General features: G+C 37.3%; 1 protein-coding gene across 1 annotated transcript; it reads left to right on the forward strand.

Annotated features, from left to right (window-relative positions):
• The first annotated feature begins 11,184 nt into the window (after positions 1-11,184).
• Positions 11,185-16,481, forward strand: ugt5f1 (UDP glucuronosyltransferase 5 family, polypeptide F1). The gene is made up of 2 exons (XM_084124667.1): positions 11,185-11,244; positions 14,267-16,481. Exon 2 carries the CDS (start codon positions 14,294-14,296, stop codon positions 15,872-15,874), a length of 1,581 nt encoding a protein of 526 aa, XP_083980793.1. The 5' UTR covers positions 11,185-11,244; positions 14,267-14,293; the 3' UTR covers positions 15,875-16,481.
• The last annotated feature ends 3,434 nt before the right edge of the window (positions 16,482-19,915 follow it).

The raw sequence follows: 19,915 nt of genomic DNA on the forward strand, positions 1-19,915 counted from the left end.
AACCCTGCTAGCCGTCAATCATGTAGTTTTGATGTTTGAAGCCGGTGTCCGGTTCGGCAAGCCCCCCAGAATTCAATAATCAATTCTCTAGAGGCCCAAACGTGATGTAGGCCTTGCACTCCCTAATATTCAGTTGTATTATTGGGCTGCTAATCTCCAAAAGCTTAAAACTTGGTATCATTCCCCTGACACTAACTGGTGCATTATAGAAGCCAGCTCTTGCACTTCATCTCTACCCGCACTGCTTTTTGCTCCACTTACAACGCGGCCTTCTCAGTATACTAATAACCCTGTTGTACTTTCTTCGCTAAAAATCTGGAAACAGTTCAGGCAACATTTTGGATTAAAATCTCCTTCTGTCCTTTCCCCTATTTGCAATAACCACCTCTTTTTACCTTCTTTGCTAGACCCAACTTTTAAATTATGGAAAACAAAGGTCTGGTCTCTTTTTGTGATCTCTTCCTAGACAAAATATTTGGTAGTTGGGAAAACCTTGTTACTAAATTTAGCTTATCTATTCATGGTCGATTCAGATATTTCCAACTTCGTAGTTTTGTTAAAATTAATTTTACATCTTTTCCTAACCTACCCGAGGAGACTCTTTTAGATAATATAATGTCTTCATCAGCGTCACAAAACAGCATTGGACCAATTTACAATCTTTTACTCTCTTCGCAAGTATCTTCCCTTTTATGGCTAAAGGATACATGGGAAAAAGAGCTTGGGCTGGCACTAGACGAGGACTGGTGGAGAGAGTCACTGCTTAGGATCAGTTCCACTTGCACTTGTGCTTGTTTGAGCCTTATTCAGTTTAAGGTGGTACATAGGATCCACTACACTAAGGCTAGGCTAAAGAGATTTTTCCCTGACACGGATGATTCTTGTATTAGATGTTCCCTTTCCCCTGCAGATCACACACACACATTTTTCTCCTGCCCTAAGCTCGACTCCTTCTGGTCGTCTTTCTTCAACTCCCTTTCTGTAATTCTGGGCATCCCCCTGACCCCATGCCCTCTAATTGCTATCTTTGGTGTGCCCCCTGTGGGCAGGTTTAATAAATATCAAGCTGACCTTGTTGCGTTTTCTGCCCTCATAGCCAAGCGACGTATATTGCTGCATTGGAAGAGTCCTAATCCCCCTGGCTCAACCTCTTGGTTAAAAGATTTAATGTCTTTTCTTCATTTAGAAAAAATCAAGCATACAGTTAGAGGATCTGTGAAACGATTTCAGAGTACATGGGACCCATTTCTTTCTTATGTTAACTCCCTAACTTCGTTAGACTCTTAAATTTGATCGAATACCTTTTCCTTTTCTGTTTTTGTTTTTGAGTGTTTCATTACTATTGTTATTATTATTTATTATTGTTGTTGTCACTGTTTTTTTTTGTTTGTTTGTTTTTTGTTTTGTTTTTATTATTATTATTATTATTATTATTATTATTATTATATATATATTTTTTTTTTCATCTATGTGCTTTTACATAAAAGATCTACCTCCAGGGAAAAGAAAATGGGAAAATGCCAGACTTCTTATTTACAGTTGACCTGTTTATTGTCTGTAACATGCTTGGAAGTTTGCACAATAAACATAAAAAAAAAAAAAAGAGTGACTTTATGGGTAAAAGTCCTTTTCTGTAGGGGGTTTCTGTTTCAAAGTCCAGAGTGTGTTTGTGTGTGTGCGTTGGAATGTTGCGCCCTTGTTGTCTCCTTTGCATAGGGCTGGATGGGCTCGGTGGTCAAATTTTATGACCTGCCAATGAGATCGGGTTACGGGATGCGATTCTACTGGGAGAACATTCTTCAAAAACATATTTCAGAGCCAAACACTCGAAGATCATAACTATATGATCAAAACAACATTAATCACACATGCATACAGGAAGTTCAGATACAAGTCTGAGTTACACACATTAAAAGGATGTTAAGTTAAACCCAAAGGATGTTTGTTTGTGTGTGTGTGTGTGTGTGTGTGTGTGTGTGTGTGTGTGTGTGTGTGTGTGTGTGTGTGTGTGTGTGTGTGTGTGTACGTGTGTGTGGAGTATCTGGAATGTCACGAGGCTGTAAAGTCACAGGGAGTCCATGCTCAAATGGGAGTTTTAGAGGGGATTCTCCAAAACAGGGTTTCCTATGTGACTCAAATGTCCCTCTGGGGAGCCACAAAGATGCCATTTTGACCGTTCAGGCAGACTTAGAGGCACCATGAACAAACTCGTTGTCTAAGGAGACAACGAAGGATGTGTTTGGAGATAAGGATTTACTAATTTGAACAGCATGTGACCGCATGTCATAGTCATTGTCGTTACAGTGTGATGAAACAACGTCATACAAAACATTCTATCCTTTAAAATAAATATCTTGCAAATTAAACTAAAGTTGAAAAACATTCTGTTCTTTAAAAGTGTATAAAATAAAATAAACTACTGAAACCAATTAATACAGCTTTAGATAAACAAAAGAATAAAAATCATCTTATATTATTTTAGAGAGTTGAAGTAGGTCCTACCATGTATGAAATGAGTTTACAGCTCCATCTGTCGGCCTCTGACTTCAGTGATCAAGATATCAGGTGCTGAAATTATTTCAAAGTTTAAAAGATATCTTTTTTTAAATGTTTTTTAAAATTAAATTAAATTCAATAAAGTTGTAATACAAAAACACTGTTTTTCCTGAATGTCTCTCCAGCGCACTCAGAGTGGTGCGTGTGTGTGTGTGTGTGTGTGTGTGTGTGTGTGTGTCTGTGTCTGTGTGTGTGTGTGTGTGTGTGTGTCTGTGTCTGTGTCTGTGTGTGTGTGTGTGTGTGTGCGCGCGCCCTCTGACATGATCCCCCTCCTCCCCATTCCTGAGGTAACAGTGAAAGTGAGAGTTGTCCTGTTTTATATATCACACTAACTAAAGTTGAAAAACATTCTGTTCTTTTTAAAAAAGTATATAAATATATATATGAAATGTTTATAAAATATATCATATAAAATCTACTAAGCTGCGTATTTTAGTTTAGATTATTTAATTACAATATTAAAAGCATTATATAAATGAAGATGAGATAAACAAAAAATAAATAAAATCATCTTACATTTTTTTATAGAGTTGAAGAAGCTCCTGACACATCAATTTATGAATGAGTTTAAAAGTTGTCATAAACAAAACAGTCCCACAGTGTCTTACTGAAGTGTGTGTGTGTGTGTGTGTGTGTGTGTGTGTGTGTGTGTGTGTGTGTGTGTGTGTGTGTGTGTGTGTGTGTGTGTGTGTGTGTGTGTGTGTGTGTGTGTGTGTGTGTGTGTGTGTGTGTGTGTGTGTGTGTGTGTGTGTGTGTGATATACTCGACTCCCCCATCCTACGCATTCCACAACGCATGGAACACATTGCTGGGTTTGTTTTTTTCATGGACTAAAAGTCTTAATAAAAACAGTATTCTACATCGTTAGTCTGTGGAAAAACTTGACTTGAACTTAAATTATATTTTTTATTTATCAGGGGTATGTAAAAAATAATAAAAGCGTTATGGGAGAAAAGGGGGAAATAGGAAGCTGTTCCTTTAATTTCGTAAGGACGTGAAATTGTAGTTCACTCGGGAGGGGATTATGGGTGTTGTAGTCTGGAACACGCATGGTCGTGTGTGCGGCTCTGTGTAGGAATTTCTGTTATATTCTTTTACAGTCTATGGTTATATTCAGTGGAAATGAACCAAGTATTTATGTTCACTGCCACAGTGAAAGCCGTGTGAATGCATACCGAAGAGATCAATAAAGCAGCATACTCTGGACGCTTCGTCTAACTCATAATTTTTCATGGACTTGAGTAACTAACTTTATAAACTGTTACGCGCACACATACGGATGCTGTGACCAGTGGTGTAGTCTACGTGATACGCAGGTATACGCCGTATACCCATTAGAAAATGCCAAGGATTTGCGTATACCCACTTAAAAGAGCGTGAGGATACGTATCAACGTTTTGTGTCAGAACTTTCACACTTTCATTCATAAATTCACCCCGTCTGTGTTTGCGAAGCGACGGATCGAATCGCGGAATCCAGTCACAAATGGAACTTGCTATATAAAGCAAAACGTCACGGAATTTGCTATTTTTGAATGAATAAATCAAAAGTAGCTGCTGTACAATGAATGAAATCTCGATATGGACTAGTGTCTATGAATATTAAAGCTAAAAGAGACTGCAATTGTTCTACGCGTCTCTGGGAATGAGCGCTCAGTGTGTGCTCCTCCACTACACACACACACACACACACACACACACACACACAGAAGCACGCGTGACTCACGCTCGTGGTGTTTTCAGCATTTCACTGTATTGAGACATGATGTAAGCTACACATGTGCATTTCATCGCAGAGCTGCTATGAGAGTCACTTGATGAGAATTTCACCATTTCATTTGATAAAACTATCGTCATTCATTCGTTTCATATACACACAGAAACTGTTATGTCTTTACGACAACCTGTCAAAATAAAAGTTCTGTATAACTTGAAGAAATTATAACAGAAATATATTACTATTGCACGGAGTATACTTCAGGCCTAATAATAATAATAATAATAATAATAATAGTTTATTAAAACACACAGAAACTCAAATGTCTACAACCCACCAAAATAAAGTTCGGTCGAATTAACTCAAATTAATTAGAAAGAAATTGCACAGTAAAATGTATTTTAAAATAAAAAAAAATTCAAAAACGTAGTTATATTAGAGTATACTCACTACAAAAAACTAGACTACACCACTAATGTACATTATGCTCAGTAGGAGCATGAACTTGAATGTTGTGTATCTAATGTCTTGTATTGGACATGTAGAAAACACTTTGTCTTTAGTGATTAAAGTCCTGTGAAAAACACTGAAAGGCAACCACAAATTGTATTACTGAAATAAGCAAAATATATGATATAATGAATTATTACAAATATATACTGATATTCTCTATGGCTAATATTCTCATAGGCCCACTGTCACTAACCTCTTAATCATTTGTCACCTCACATGCATAGCATGACCCTCTCTAAAACAATAGGAAATGCTTTATTGTTTACTTTTTTGCTGACCTCTTTAACAAAAGAAATATGACACAATCTTTTTATGTAATATAAATTTAAATTATGCCAGTTCTCTTCATTTGACTGGTACCATGAATCTCATTAACATATTCTCTTTACTTGTTATCCATCACATCATGTGCTTTCATTATTGTTGTCTGCTAACCATTAGGAACAGATTAAAAGGTCTATAAATGAAGTGTCATTGTTGTTAGGCCATATACTGCCACAGCAAATGGATGCAATTAAAGTTAGACAAATCAAAAACTTTGCAGGATAACCAATATCCCGATCGCTGCTCAAGAAAGGAGCATGATTATATAAAGAGGAGATGTGAAAATTTCACAATGAAGGGTGATGGTGTGTTAAATTGTTCTTAAAAAGATAATACAACTGTGACATTTATTTACTAATATAACATGATTACATTAGATGGAGAGCAGCATAGGTATGAAGGCCAAACTGGCCAATGGGTAAGAAAAATGTATACATATACATTGCAAAACAAGTAACTGTTCTTCATTAACATGTAACTTAGTCTATAGTTTGTTCTCCCTTCCTTAGATTGAATGTTCAGAATGTGGAAGGTGGGACTGTGTGGTCAGATCTTCCACTGTTGGCAAATACAGCTGTCCTGCATGCATGCACATTTGCCTATTATTTTTTCCTCTTTTTTTTTCTTCCTTTTTTTATTGTTTCTTTCATACCTGTTAGCTAATGAATATGCAGGGCCGGCGCTCCGCACACGCACATCACGCACTGCGCGTAGGGCACCAAGTGCTTGGGGGGGGCACCAAAAAATCTGGGTCGTGAAAAATCATCACAATAGGCTACTAGTATAAATAACAAATAAAATATGTCTAAAGCATGTTAATATTGGGTTTAAGTGGTAGTTCAATGAGGCCTATTATATGTTGATCCGACGAAATTAAGCGTATATTTAAGTGGTCCAGGGGTAGAACTTTTGCCAAGCGTGTCAGAGGTTCCGAGTTCTAATCCGCACTCATATAGTTTTTTTTTTTTTTCTCATCAAAACCGATTATGTTTTTCAGTGGTTGTATATCAGGCAGGGACACTTTTTTGTGCTTTTTGTTTTCTAATTGTACCGGAACGAATAGAGAGTCTCTCCACAACGGATTGAAGCGCGCGTCCGAGTGAAGGCTGTGCGCGAGCCAGAAACAAACATAGTATCCGCGCCACTGATCGCAGCGGCAACGAGCACTTTGATCAGTTGATTTAAAAAAACAACACATTTCAGCGCTAGATCGCCTCTTATTTAAAAAACGAATGAAATGAATGCTCTGCTGGTTAATTGGAGATGTTTTGTTTATTTTTATTGGTACATTCGCGCCCTGAGATGTTTCAAAAGTGGTGGGGACAATATCGACCTTAGAAAATAGTGGTTGGGGACATGATCCTACCCGCAAATTACGCCTATGCGTGTATGCATGTCCAGGGGCGTCGCTAGTAGTGCAAAAGGTCCGGGGCTTTAGCCCTGCATGTTGAGTCTTTTTAAAAAAAAACAAAAAAACTTTGAAACTGCAATTAGAAAAAAAAACAAAAAAAAAAACACAATCTCAGTGTTTGTATATTTTCATATTCACAGAGTTGTCAAATTATGTACAGAATTATTATATTGTGCCTCATCAGACCTTTGCACTTTTAACTTTCTGTGTTTACATTGTTCAGTTCCAAATCTGTGTTTTTAGTAATTGTGGTAGTATTTGGTATTTATAATTTTAACCTTTATATTATTTATTTCTTTTCATGTTTGGTGCCATTGTTAATGTAAAATTATTTATTTGCAGCAGTTATTTTGGAAGTAAAGAGAACCTAACTAAGAAATTCTGAATGGTCGTTATTCCTTTGGTGGGTGGGTGGTGGGGGGCACCGCCAAGCATTTGTGCTTAGGGCACCCAAATGGCTAGCGCCGGCCCTGTGAATATGTTTGTTGAACATTCCCCTGAAAAAATGCTGTGGGTAATTCACTGGATCCATAAACTATGGCTTCTCAATTTTCAACACTCTTTAGGAACATTTATGGAGTCTAGCCTACTGTATGCTTTATGGTTTAACTCATTCCTCAGTAACATTAAAATAAATAATAAATAAATGCTTGACATCCCTTTTAGCAGTATTGCTGCTCAATTTAAATTAAGCCACAAATTGGCATAATAACAATAATCTGCGAATACACATGCACTGCAAAGACACAATGTCAATAGCATAATTTATTTAATCTACTTACAGTTGTCATCAGATATTCAATTTCATTGAAACGAATGTAACAAAATAATGTGGGCGTGGTCTGTGTCGTGAAATTAAAACACATTAAAACTTCCCTTAAATGCGTCTGAAACATTCAGCGGAGCAGCGACAGAGTAAACAACAGTGTCCTAATATGATACAAACATTTACCAATAACGTTGAAAGCTTTTAAATCTGCTCAGTGAAAGATTCGCTGTGACGAATCTGTCACCGTTCAACATCTGCTGGAAATCCAGGTAAAACTATCTGCGTGCACGCGCGCGTCCCCAGTTAACATGATCCCCAGTTGATCCGTAACACCGGCAGTCGCGAGTAATCTCCCCCTCGCATTCGTCTCTGTGTCACTGAGTGTAAAGCGCGAAAGGCGAAGCTTGAATTTACAGGTATGTCCCTCTTTGGCTAATGTAGTTTCAAGATGGAGGGGCAACATGGCGACCGGCATTCGAACCCCTCACCCGTATGTACTTTCAATGGCAGATTATAAACTTACGAGAATACTTTATTACTTGAAAGAAGTAAATATACATTAATGAGCACATATATTTTTGAAAGAACTAAGTGTTTTTTTGCTAAGAATCAACTAAACAAATTACACAGTGTAGCTTTAAGTTGTATCTGTGTGAAAATCTCCACATAGGGCATAATCGTAAAAGTTTAAATATGATCTTTTAAAATGAAAGATTGATTAAATTAAATCTTTAAAAGTTTGAATACATACATCCTCTATTTATCTTTTAGAAAATTTTGTTTAACGGCGATCTAAAGTATAATTGTTATTAAACAATGTCTGTTCAAAAACTTTAGATTGATGAAAAAACTGTATTTAGTCGTCTTAAATATCTCATTTATATGAAAAGATTCAATCAGCATTTTTGTCCATGCGGGGTTTAAATAGATTTTTTTTTTTTTTTTTACATTTTCTACTTTCCACAACCACGATGATTGTTGTACCTCATAATCTATCCTAAACACCTAAACACGACGGTCACAGAAAACTACATTTTCAAAATGAAATAAATAAATAAATAAATAATTTAATATAATTTGCACGCTATTTTGCGCGCACACACGGTTCTAAAAATGAACTAATCTCTATTTTTAAATTAAATTATTATAAATTAAATATATAACCAATGAATAAAAGCATATGTTACTAAAATGTAAACATAATTTTAGCTAAATGAAAATTATTTATTAAAAAAAACTTACATTTTCAGAGCTACTGAAGTAGTTGAAATGAGTCCTGCTTCATTTCAGCGTTTCTCTGAAGGATCGAAGGGTTTTCAATATCAACCTGTGTTTTACTTTAAGAAAGCAAGCATACATTGGTGTTGTTTTCTTTTCTTTTGAAGGAGTGTGTTCTGGAACGGCCTACGAACACCTTGTGAGTCTTGAAGCTGATTTCTGCCTGATGAAACTGCAAACTATCTTCAGTAAAAAAAGAAATTCTTCAATTTATTATAATTCTGATCTTGTCTTATATTGACTGCACTTCTAACTCCTGGTCTTCATTAATCATATCTGGTTCTAGTCTTTAACTGTAAATTCCCTAACACTTTGTTTTATTTAATTTCATAATCATTTATAATCATTGATCATTTAGTTGTCATTAGATTTATCATTTATTCATATTATCATTATTATTATTATTCAATTTACATCATTTATTCATTTAGTCATATAATCACAAATAATTACAAATAAACTACAATATAAAAATACAATGGGGCATGTTGTCACAACGGGAAGCTGCCATTAAATTGTTATATTATTATTGTTCATTTGTTTATAAACAAGCTTGTATAACATATGGTGATATTGAAATTTTAGTTTTGTTTCAAATTTGTAGTGATATTCTCATTTTCTAATAAAGATTTCCAGTTTTTTAACAACATCATGATCATGCACTCTTCATTTACTCTGGACGACAACACTGTAAACTGGTGAAAGTATATTAGTGGAAATGGGTTGTGTAGTTCAGGAAGTAATCCAACAATGAGTTCCTGTGACTGATTCTGTGGTTGTTTTTGTGACCAGCATGACTCTGTGGCCACATTTGTTCATTTAGAACAATAGATAATACTACTGTAGAAAGTGTTCAGTTCACTTACTTAAAAAAAAAATGTGTAAACCCGCTGTCTTAAAATTATTAAGTAAATAAACTCAATGCTTAATTGAAAAAATTAAGTTATGTGAACTTGACAATTCCACATTTCTGAAGTTTATTTACTTAATAATTTTAAGGCAACGGGTTTACTCAATTTTTTTTAAGTTACAGGATGGCTGTAAAGTGACATGAAATAACCAGTAAGAAAGTGATGTGTAAATATAAGGGATCTAAGATGAGAAAGAGGACAGCTGCTGATTTTAGAATTAATAAAAGAAGAAAATCCACTAAAACATGAACACATCATGAAGAAAGATGTCAAAGTTCATGAACTCTCTCACTGCGAGAACATTCACATGCAGAAGTTGCACATTTTCTAGATAATTTTAAACACATAGTATGGAGATCAGATGCATCTCTTTTGAATAAAAGCATAATTTCAACACTGCAAAGAAATATCATTGTGTTATACAGACCAACGGTAATGCATACAGTAATAGCTGGTGAAATATTATTTTAGTGATATTACTGATTATTTATTATATGATAATTAAAGAATAGGAATATCATCCTTCCTGTAGCTAGTAATGGGACAGTGCTCAGATCTTGTCTTTCTTTAATATTTTTGAGCATGTTTGTGCCTGTCAGGTGTCTGTGGAAAAGTGCTGGTGTTTCCATTGAAAGGAACATGGAGACCCTCCTCTAAACTCTAGTATCCAGACATTAGAGTTGTTGTAGCTTATGGAGGAACCTATTGAGTTTAGCCATTTATCATGATGGTAGTGGTTGGACTGACACTTTTTTTAAAAGCAATATTACAATCTCTTTCAACTAAAAGAGAAGGGCTGCAAAGATACTGTCCTTAAGTGCTGTCAGTGAGAAGATCTTTTCTGAAACAGAGCTTACAGAGCCATCCTACAGAACAAGCATGCAGAAATGTCCAGTCTCCATATAGAGACACAGTATTAAATCCACATGACAGCGCCCTCTTCTGGACGGAGTTTGTCATGAAGCACAGAGGCGCTGCTCACCTCAAATGTCCTGCAGTGTTGAACTCCTGCTGTTTATTGCTTTTAGTTTCTGTGTTTCAGTGTCATTGGTCCGATGGTTGTGTATTAGAATACATGGTAAAAAGTAACAACGAAAACATGAGTGAAAGAAAATATTCTCTGTAGAGAGCTAAATTACAATTTGCACATGTTTTAAAGCACACATGCTGAGCCACTTTTTACTGCAGTGAATATTGTTACGGCCAACAGAAACTGCAAGTAATAAACTGCATGAAATTACAACAAATAAAACACTGTGACAATCTTCAAATTCAAGGTTTCAGTTCAAATCACAGGTTTGTGTAACTGGACATTTGACTAAAACATTACTGAGATATCATTTTTATTGAGATTTTAACCTCATGACTTCTCTGTGTGACAACTAGCCCCGGTCTCCTTGAGAATTATTAAAGAATAGTTGGAAATAGAATTCTGTTAACAATCAAAATCTACATTTTAACAGTACATGATGATTAATTGAGCAGGGCATACACCATAAAACCGATGATGACAAGAAAACTGTTTCCTAGATATCACTTCATAGGTTAATATAAATTGTGTGATTTTATCTATCTATCTAGCGTGTTGTATACTATTATTGTGTGCGGAATAAAATAGAAATATAACTCATGAATATTAATGTTAAGGGTAGTCCATCCAGCATGTATATGACGTAGGCCTCGTTAATATTCATGAGCTCCGCCCACCCAAACAGAGGAGCGTGTCTCGAGCTCGCTGCTACACTGTATCACTCTCTGTTCAGCTGGTAAGTTCATTAATTTCATTTGTTTAAAACCATAACAGGTTTTACACACATTCACGGATGGACACGCTCAGTTTTGGATAATAAAAATCCTCGAAACATGTATCGTGTCGTCAGAGTCTGAAATGAGCTTCATGCTGTCAGTCGCCAAACAGGATTCAGCGGTTGTGTGTGTGGACTGACATGTTTAATGTTGCATTTGTATGTGTGTATAGCTCTGCACAGTTGAACACACTATGAAGTGTTCAGGGTTTTTACTCCTAAGAGAAAGTCTGTTCGGAGCAGTGAGTGAGAGAGTTGATATTTTACTTCCGGAAATAGATTTCTATTCTCCCTAAAAAACTGACCCCCCTTCATCATTGTGTCTGTCAGTAGCGCTGATGTGCTTGTTTACATCGAGGCTTGACAAAAAGTGTCTATTTTTAATTATTTTAACTTTAGTTTATTGACAGCAGGGGCAGTTGTGCCTGATACCAACTTACCACAGTTTTTTTTGAAGTAAATATAATAATTTACAATGTTTTGTAAGTGAGTGCACAGGGTTCAATATAACTACCATCCCGTCTGAGTCTGACAGTTTATTGTCAAATACATCATATACATCACTTCAAAACATGTCATTTCATATTTTATAGATCAGTAGAATGCAGTAATGTGGCATGCAGTAGGATTGATTAAAGAGATGTTTCAGAGATTAATACTAATTTTGCGTGGTTTACAACATTTTTCACAGTGTTTATAGATGATGCATTAATGGCAGATATAAACTCACCTGTAAACATTAAATAAGGCGTCTAGTCTGACTAAGGTTCACTGCTAGGAACATCTTGGTCTATGATTTACAATGCATCATGGGAAGGTTTGGTGTAAGTATCCTCTGAAATACATTAATCTGTGGTGCGGATGATTGACTTGATGCTTTATTTTGTCTTGGGTTTTCACGTCTCTTTTGTAATGTGGTTGACATGATATTCATACATACTTGAGATTGTGTAACAGATTCAAACTGACTGTTTAGAGATGCTTAAACAGTCCAACAGGAAGTGATGTCAGTTAGTTGTTTTGTTCTGAATCTCTGATTACTCAAGGACAGGACTTGTGATATGTGGATGTTTAGAGTTAGACCAAAGCCAGTGACATTTAAAGGGACAGTTCACCCAACAAAAATGTAATTCTGTCATAATTTCCTAATTCCCAACCTGTATGAATGTATTTCTTCTGCTGAAAACAAAAGAAGATATTTTGAAGGATGTTAGTAACCTGTATGCATATTTATGTAGATGTTTGGTGAAACTTTTATACAAAAATAATACAATGTTTCCAAGAGGGACTTTGCAACCCAAAACCCTCTAAAATCACATGAAATGGTGTTTCCTGTGAGACACACACACACACACACACACACACACATCAAGGTTGTGCAAGAACAGCGTGTCAAAACACAGTCTGTTCGTTTTCATGCCAAAACAAATCAACAATTAACCAGGCAGAGAAACTGCAGCACCGAGTGTCAAAAAAAGTATTAATTTGTAATGAAAGATCAGATTCTATTAAAATAGTAACAAATCTGCTGTGCATCCGGGATTTAAAGAGGATTGAATATTGCTCCTAAATTTAGCGTTCTGCCTCCTTGAACCTTCATATAAGATTAAGATCTGCATTTGTTTTACTCTTACTGTTTTAAACTAAGCCAGTCTTTACAGAACATCCCATAGAAATTAATAACCTTGATTTGGATATTATTCTAATGTGGGCTGGAATGAATCGTGACATTGCAACGCATTTTATCTGCTGGTTTTCTTGAAAGACATTTCATACATAGGCTGTTTCTAACATTTCGGGAAACAATTACTTTTTTCAGTCTCTAGTTAAGTATAATCCATAGTGTGAACCTCTCAGTATTTGTTTTAAGATTAGGATAAGTGTAATTAAAAAAAATAAAATCCTGTCTAGGTACCTTGTGTCACTATTAAAAGTGTCCTGGCAACAACATTTTACTGTATTTTTGGGTAATTTCTGTAAAATTAAGTTAAACTTTCTGGTACTGTTCTTGTGTCGGTCAAAAATTACAGTTTTTTTTAATTTCAATGAAATGATTGTACTATATTTTAGTTTGATAATGTTTTTTATTTAATATTTTGTATTTTTAGATGATTTTATGGTAGATAAATTATATTTCTGCAGTAGTTATAATCCATTTATTCACTTTCTGAGCATGGACCTGAAAAATTAATTTCCAACTTAAACTGTCATAAATCTTGAATTCTTTGGATCACTGACTTCAGTTTGGTCAAAGTAAAAAAAAAGTTAACTTGAAAAAAGTTATAAAATGTTACATTTTGTGCATTTTTCATAGCAATAAAATACAATTTTCAATTTTTATATAAACTATATCTTTTCCAAAACACATTTTACCCTAAAACTGTGGGAAAATCAAAACCATAAATGTAAACAAGTTATGTTCCAAATTTGAGGTTGATCATGTCTTAAAAAATTAGCTTTCAGTAAGAGTTTGTTTGGCCGCAGTACCAAACGCTTCCACTAGATGAAATTCGTCTCTCATTAATTTCCAATGCGCTCAATTTTAACCATGAACAAAACAGGTGACTATTTTTTTCAGGACCTTTTAACATTTTCGAATCATGTCCATTATTGTGTGTGTGTGTGTGTGTGTGTGTGTGTGTTCACACTGCATCTGCCGAAACCTCTACACATTTTTTTACCATTCTGATGAAGTAAAAAAAATTATCTAAAATAATCAAAAATAATCAAAAAATATTTGTAGGCAAGTATTTATCTAGCACATTTCATACACTATGGCAATTCAAAGTGCTTTACATAGAAAGGAACTAAAATAATCACAAAATAAAAGCAAGGACAATTAAAAACAGTTGTAAAAAGAAGTAAGAAATAACAGAACAACACCAGAGAGTAAACGCTATTAAATCCCACAGATTTACATTAGAGAGCAAAAGCTTGTCTGATAAATAATGCACATCAACATCTGTTTGTTTATGTCTTTCAGCCAGACGTTTGTGCTCCTCCCATAACGATGGATTTGATCCTAATCTCAAGCATCATTCTAGCCCTCTCCCTCCCAGTGCATTGTGGGAAAATCCTGGTGTTTCCTCACGAGGGCAGTCACTGGGTGAACATGAACGTCCTGATCCAGGCGCTTCACTCCAGGGGTCATCAGGTCACCGTGATCCGGGCCCTCGACAGCTGGTACATCTCGGAGACCTCGCCTCACTACGCCTCCATGACCGTCCCGTTCTCCCTGGGCGGAGACGACGAGTTCTACAGCAGTTTCATATCTAGACAATTACAGATCAAGCGGGAGCGTCAGTCGGCGTGGACCAGATTCAGACTCGACATGGACCTCAAGGACAGGTTCTCCGAAATGCACAGGAAGATTTGCGAAATGGTGATCTACATAATCGAGAGCGATCCTGCGCTGGTGGAACGGATCAGACAAGCCGACTTTGACTTGATGTTGACGGATCCGGCGAACGGAGGAGGCGTCGTTCTCGCTCGATATCTAAATCTCCCGCTCGTCTTTAACGTCCGATGGACGGTTCATGGAGAAGCGCATTTCGCGATCGCCCCGTCTCCGCTATCCTACGTCCCCTTCCCGCTCTCACAGCTGACTGACAACATGACGTTTCTCCAGAGGACGTATAACGTGTTGTTTTACACTCTTCGGATGTTCCTCTACCGGCGCATCGTCGGTCCTCATTACGCCGCTTTGTGCGACCGTTATTTCGGCCCTGATTTGGATTATTTTGAGTTATTTCAAGCCGCTGATATTTGGCTCATGAGAGTCGATTTTGTGTTTGAGTTTCCTCGTCCGACTATGCCGAATGTCGTTTACATTGGCGGTTTTCAGTGCAAACCGGCGAAAGCGCTTCCGGTTGATCTTGAGGAGTTCGTGCAGAGCTCTGGAGAGCACGGCGTTATCATCATGTCTTTAGGAACGTTAGTCGCGCAGCTTCCCCGTGATATCGCAGATGAAATAGCCGCTGCGTTCGCTCAGCTTCCCCAAAAAGTGATTTGGAGATACACAGGAGAGCGACCGTCGACTTTAGGCAACAACACTCTACTGGTTAACTGGTTACCGCAGAATGATCTCTTGGGACATGCGAAGACTAAGGTTTTTGTGTCTCATGGAGGAACTAATGGTATTTTCGAAGCCATTTACCACGGCGTTCCTCTAGTCGGGTTACCGCTTGTTTTCGATCAGGACGATAACATTTCAAAAATGAGACATAAAGGTGTTGCTAAAGCTGTGGACATCGCCACTATAGATCGAGGTGTATTTAAAGATGCATTAGAGGAGGTGATTAATGAGCCGTCGTACAGGACAAACATGCAGAGACTGTCCGTTCTCCACAGAGACACGCCGTTAAATCCACTGGACAGCGCCCTCTTCTGGATGGAGTTCGTCATGACACACAGAGGCGCTGCTCACCTGCGCACTGACTCTTATAAAATGCCCTGGTACTCGTACTACTGTGTTGATGTCCTGGTGGTTTTAGTGTTGATTGTGTCGTTTGTAGTTTTTATTGTGTTTAAAGTGATCGGATGTTTATGTTGCTGGTTATGTGCAAAAAGAAAACGAGCAAAGCAAGATTAAGTTTAAGGTGTCTTTTAAGGTTGTGGAAACACTGAAGTGACATTGAGTTTTGTTGACTGTGTGTGTGTGTGTGTGTGTATATGTGAGAGAGAGATAGAGAGACTGAGTGAGTGAGTGAGTGAGTGAGTGAGTGAGTGAGTGAGTGAGTGAGTGTGTGTTTAAGAGAGTGATTATATGTGTGTGAGAGAGTGAGTTTGTGTGATAGACTGAGTGAGTGTGAGAGAGTGAGTGAGTTTAAAAGAGTGATTGTGTGTGAGAGAGTGAGTGTGTGTGTGTGTGAGAGAGAGAGAGAGAGAGTGAGTGTGAGTGTGTGTGAGAGTGATTATGTGTGTGAGAATGTGTGTGAGAGAGTTAGTTTAAGAGAGTGATTGTGTGTGTGAGTGTGAGAGAGTGAGTGTGTGAGAGAGTGAGTGAGTTTAAAAGAGTGATTGTGTGTGTGAGAGTGAGTGTGTGTGAGAGAGTTAGTTTAAGAGAGGGATAGTGTGAGTGTGTGAGAGAGTGAGTGTGTGTTTAAGGGAGTTTTTTGCTGTTTATGTTGTTTTGGTTATGAGTAAGTATATCAACATTTTTAATTAAATAACAAAATAAAAACCTTTTTAACAGTCAACATGAAACTTATGTAATGTGATGTATTTCTGGATTGCATATAGACCTGAATGTGAGAATGCATAAACGGCTATTTGGCTTTTGATTAACGTTGAAGCATTTCTACTGTTGCACTGATGCATTGTTCAGCTACGTTTACATGGACACAATCGGAATGAAATCAATCCGATTGATGAATCCGAACAAGGTGTTTACATGAATGATAAATAAAGTAATCGGGTTTATGTGCGCGTTTATATGTCACAAGTTTCAAATCGGATCTGATGTTTTGACATGCGCACACTGCACGAATATACAGAGTTTCCCGCTTTTCGCGCATAAATATTCTCCTCTATTGGTTCTTTATTTGTTTTAAAAAGCAGACGTAATATTAATTCGTCTCTGGTCATAATTTAGAGCATATTAACCGTTTTGCCGTGCTGCTTATTGATCACGCAGTAAAAATGCCCCTGCCCGCGGCCAAAACCAGTCGTCTGTGGATGAGAATCCAAAACAAGGACTGGTGGGACGTTGTCCTGCTTCACTTCACAGACGCGCGAGTGATTTTAGAATGACGGGAAACTTATTAATATGACACTAATGGTGCGTTCAAGTCCTCCTGGGAAGTTCGTACGTACGAGGTGGGAAGTCGTGCTTATAACGGCATGTGTGTTCAAGTCACTTTCGTCGGAGCAATATGGCGGAGTAGGCTACTTTCTCTTAATTAATTACACAAAAATACAGTAAGGTTCTTAAACTCTTGTTCTAGAAAATAAAAAACAAAGAAATGTGTATCAGGTGTAGGCCTACTTTGTATTTTTATGTTTTTAATTAATTTATGAAGCCAATGCCAACACATCGTTACATGTTGCATTGTTATATTATAATACTATCATATTCTGTGTTGGCGATTAGCTAACTGAGCTGTTAATAGAAAAGCCTGACAATATCACTGCTAAATACCTTTATGTATTGTGTATTCCGCCATGTTAATCACTGACACGCCCCCAACTCGTAAAGATCGGAGCTTACAGCGCTTTTCCACTGCATGGTACGGCTCGGTTTGGCTCGGTACGGTTCGACTCGGCGCGGAACGGTTCGGCTCGCTTCGCTTTTCCACTGCGTGGTACGACTCGACTCGGTACGGCACGATTCGGTTCGCTTTAGCTCGGTTGCTTTTCCACTGCAGTTAGTACCGCTTCAAAGTGGGTGGGACTGATCGTTATAGTTGCCGTCTCTACTGCCATGACATCATCATATTAAATGCAAATTTTTAATTCCGTGTTTCCCCATCCACTCCTCGGCAACCAACGAGAGGAACGTCTGCACCTCGTCCTGACCACGATTCAGCCATTTCTTTTTTTGAAGTTTATACTCTCTCTCTTTTTTTTTTAAAGCAAATACTTTTAAAACAGGCGCTACAGTGTTGGCTGTTGTCTACTGGCTATTTAAATCTAGCGGGTTTAGTGTCTCGTGTCGTAAATATAATGACGCTGGTAGTGATGATGATTCTGTTTGACCAATCAGTGATCTGCAGTGTTTTTACGTCACATTTTAGTATCGGTACGGTACGCTTGGAACCTCAACAGAGGTGGTACCATTTAAAGCGAGCCGTACCGTACCGTACCATGCAGTGGAAAAGCTCCAAAGCGTGCCGTACCGAACCGAGCCGTACCGTACCATGCAGTGGAAATGCGCCATAAGTGAGCCGTACCGAACCGAGCCGTACCGTACCATGCAGTGGAAAAGCGCCATTAGAGAAAATCCCGAGCTCCCCACTGGTATTTACGACATTGTGGTGGCGTTCAAGTGTGTTCAACTCGTAAATACGATCTATACGAGATGACTTGAACGCACCATTTATTCAACAGGAAGAACAGCTCGTTCCGCGCGTCATACGTCATTACGCTAGTTAACGTCATTGCACATGCGCAGTCCTTTCAGTTTCGGTTTTCAATCCGATCAAGTGTTTACATGTTCTCTCGATCGGATTACAAAAGGGATAAACCACCCCTTTCAATCCGATCGAAATTTCATTCGGATCGAGCTCAATCGGATCGATTAAGGTGTTTACATGAAGGTTTTTTAGTCCGATTGAGCCGTCAATCCGATTATAAGTGTCCATGTAAACGCAGTTGAGACCAGTGATACGAATTAAACAAGTCAATGTGATTTCATGTTGACTTTAAGATTGAAATGATTTCTTCCACTATTCTCCCTTCCAGAAAGCATTAGCTCATGATGCGAGCGTCTGTAATTACAGTGATGTATTACAGTGACCTGCGGGACTCGAGTCTAATAGAAGTGACACTCAAACTACTTACACTGCGGTTACTGCCTGTAATGACTAAAACCACTGTAATATCCCACAGTTTAATCACTGCTGCGTGTCTTCAGAGCGATTGCAAGGATAACAGAGATTTTAAATGCAACAAGTCAATTAAAATGTTTGTTTTTTTATGCATGAGGAAGTACTGAAATTGAATATATATATAATTTTATTTTGTACATCAGAACAAAAGATAATGTCTACAATTATACAACGAGTCTAGTGTAATATTTAAAGGTTGAAACATCACATGGATATGTAGTATAAAAATAAAAACAACATGCAAATGAAAAATAAGATATTAAAACACTCTTTGTGTGACCTTGCTCATATCATGTTGACGGGAGTTACAATTGCATGATGGGAAAGGTGAACTGAGCTGAACATAAAGTGAAATGGGTTGTTTTCAATGACTTACATTTACACAGTCTTTTCTGAATCCTTAAACAAACTGTTGCAACCCTGATTTCTCACGTTGTTCTGTCTGGATTGTGACTATATACAGTGTTCAATTAGTTACTAAAGCACTGCATTATGTTGAGGCGAGGCAGTTGTAATAATGGCAATAATCATGTCAGTCAAACTGTTTGTGTAAAGTTGTGTTTCCCTCAATGCTGTTCAGTTTGAACTTCAGTTAGACAGTGATGGCATGTCCATTCATGGAAGTAATTTGGGGGAAAAGGACCATTAGTCTTGGTGATAATCATCAGTCCTGATTAATTGAACCTGTTATGCATATAAAACCCTTTAAAATAGTGCACCACTTTACATTACTGGGGCGAAACCCTCAAATGGGACACTTTTGCACCTTATCAAGCCCTAAAGGGTGTGAATATAATGAATTACAATAGTATTCGTCCTAACAAAATGTATTTACACAGTTGCTCCATGACATCTCAATTGACAGCATCTGTGATATGTTGCTGACTGACACAGATAATTACTTTTTTTTGTTTTGCGTTAATGCACTTGTATTGGAAATCTATGAGCTAGTGTGCTCCAAGTAGTTTAAAAAGCAGAAATGTGCAGCTTTTGTTTTGTTAAAACACGTATATTCTTCTGTATGATGTATATGTTCTTGTAAAAGAATGTTCTTGTTTACAGAAAAGCGATTCTTATCACCCTCG

This window comes from Abramis brama, assembly GCF_963993115.1.
Source record: "Abramis brama genome assembly, chromosome: 9".
NCBI classification, from domain to species: domain Eukaryota; kingdom Metazoa; phylum Chordata; class Actinopteri; order Cypriniformes; family Leuciscidae; genus Abramis; species Abramis brama.

What these genes read in the sequence shown, in the direction of transcription:
- ugt5f1 (XM_084124667.1), top strand. Translation starts at nt 14,294, where the DNA reads ATGGATTTGATCCTAATCTCAAGCATCATTCTAGCCCTCTCCCTCCCA.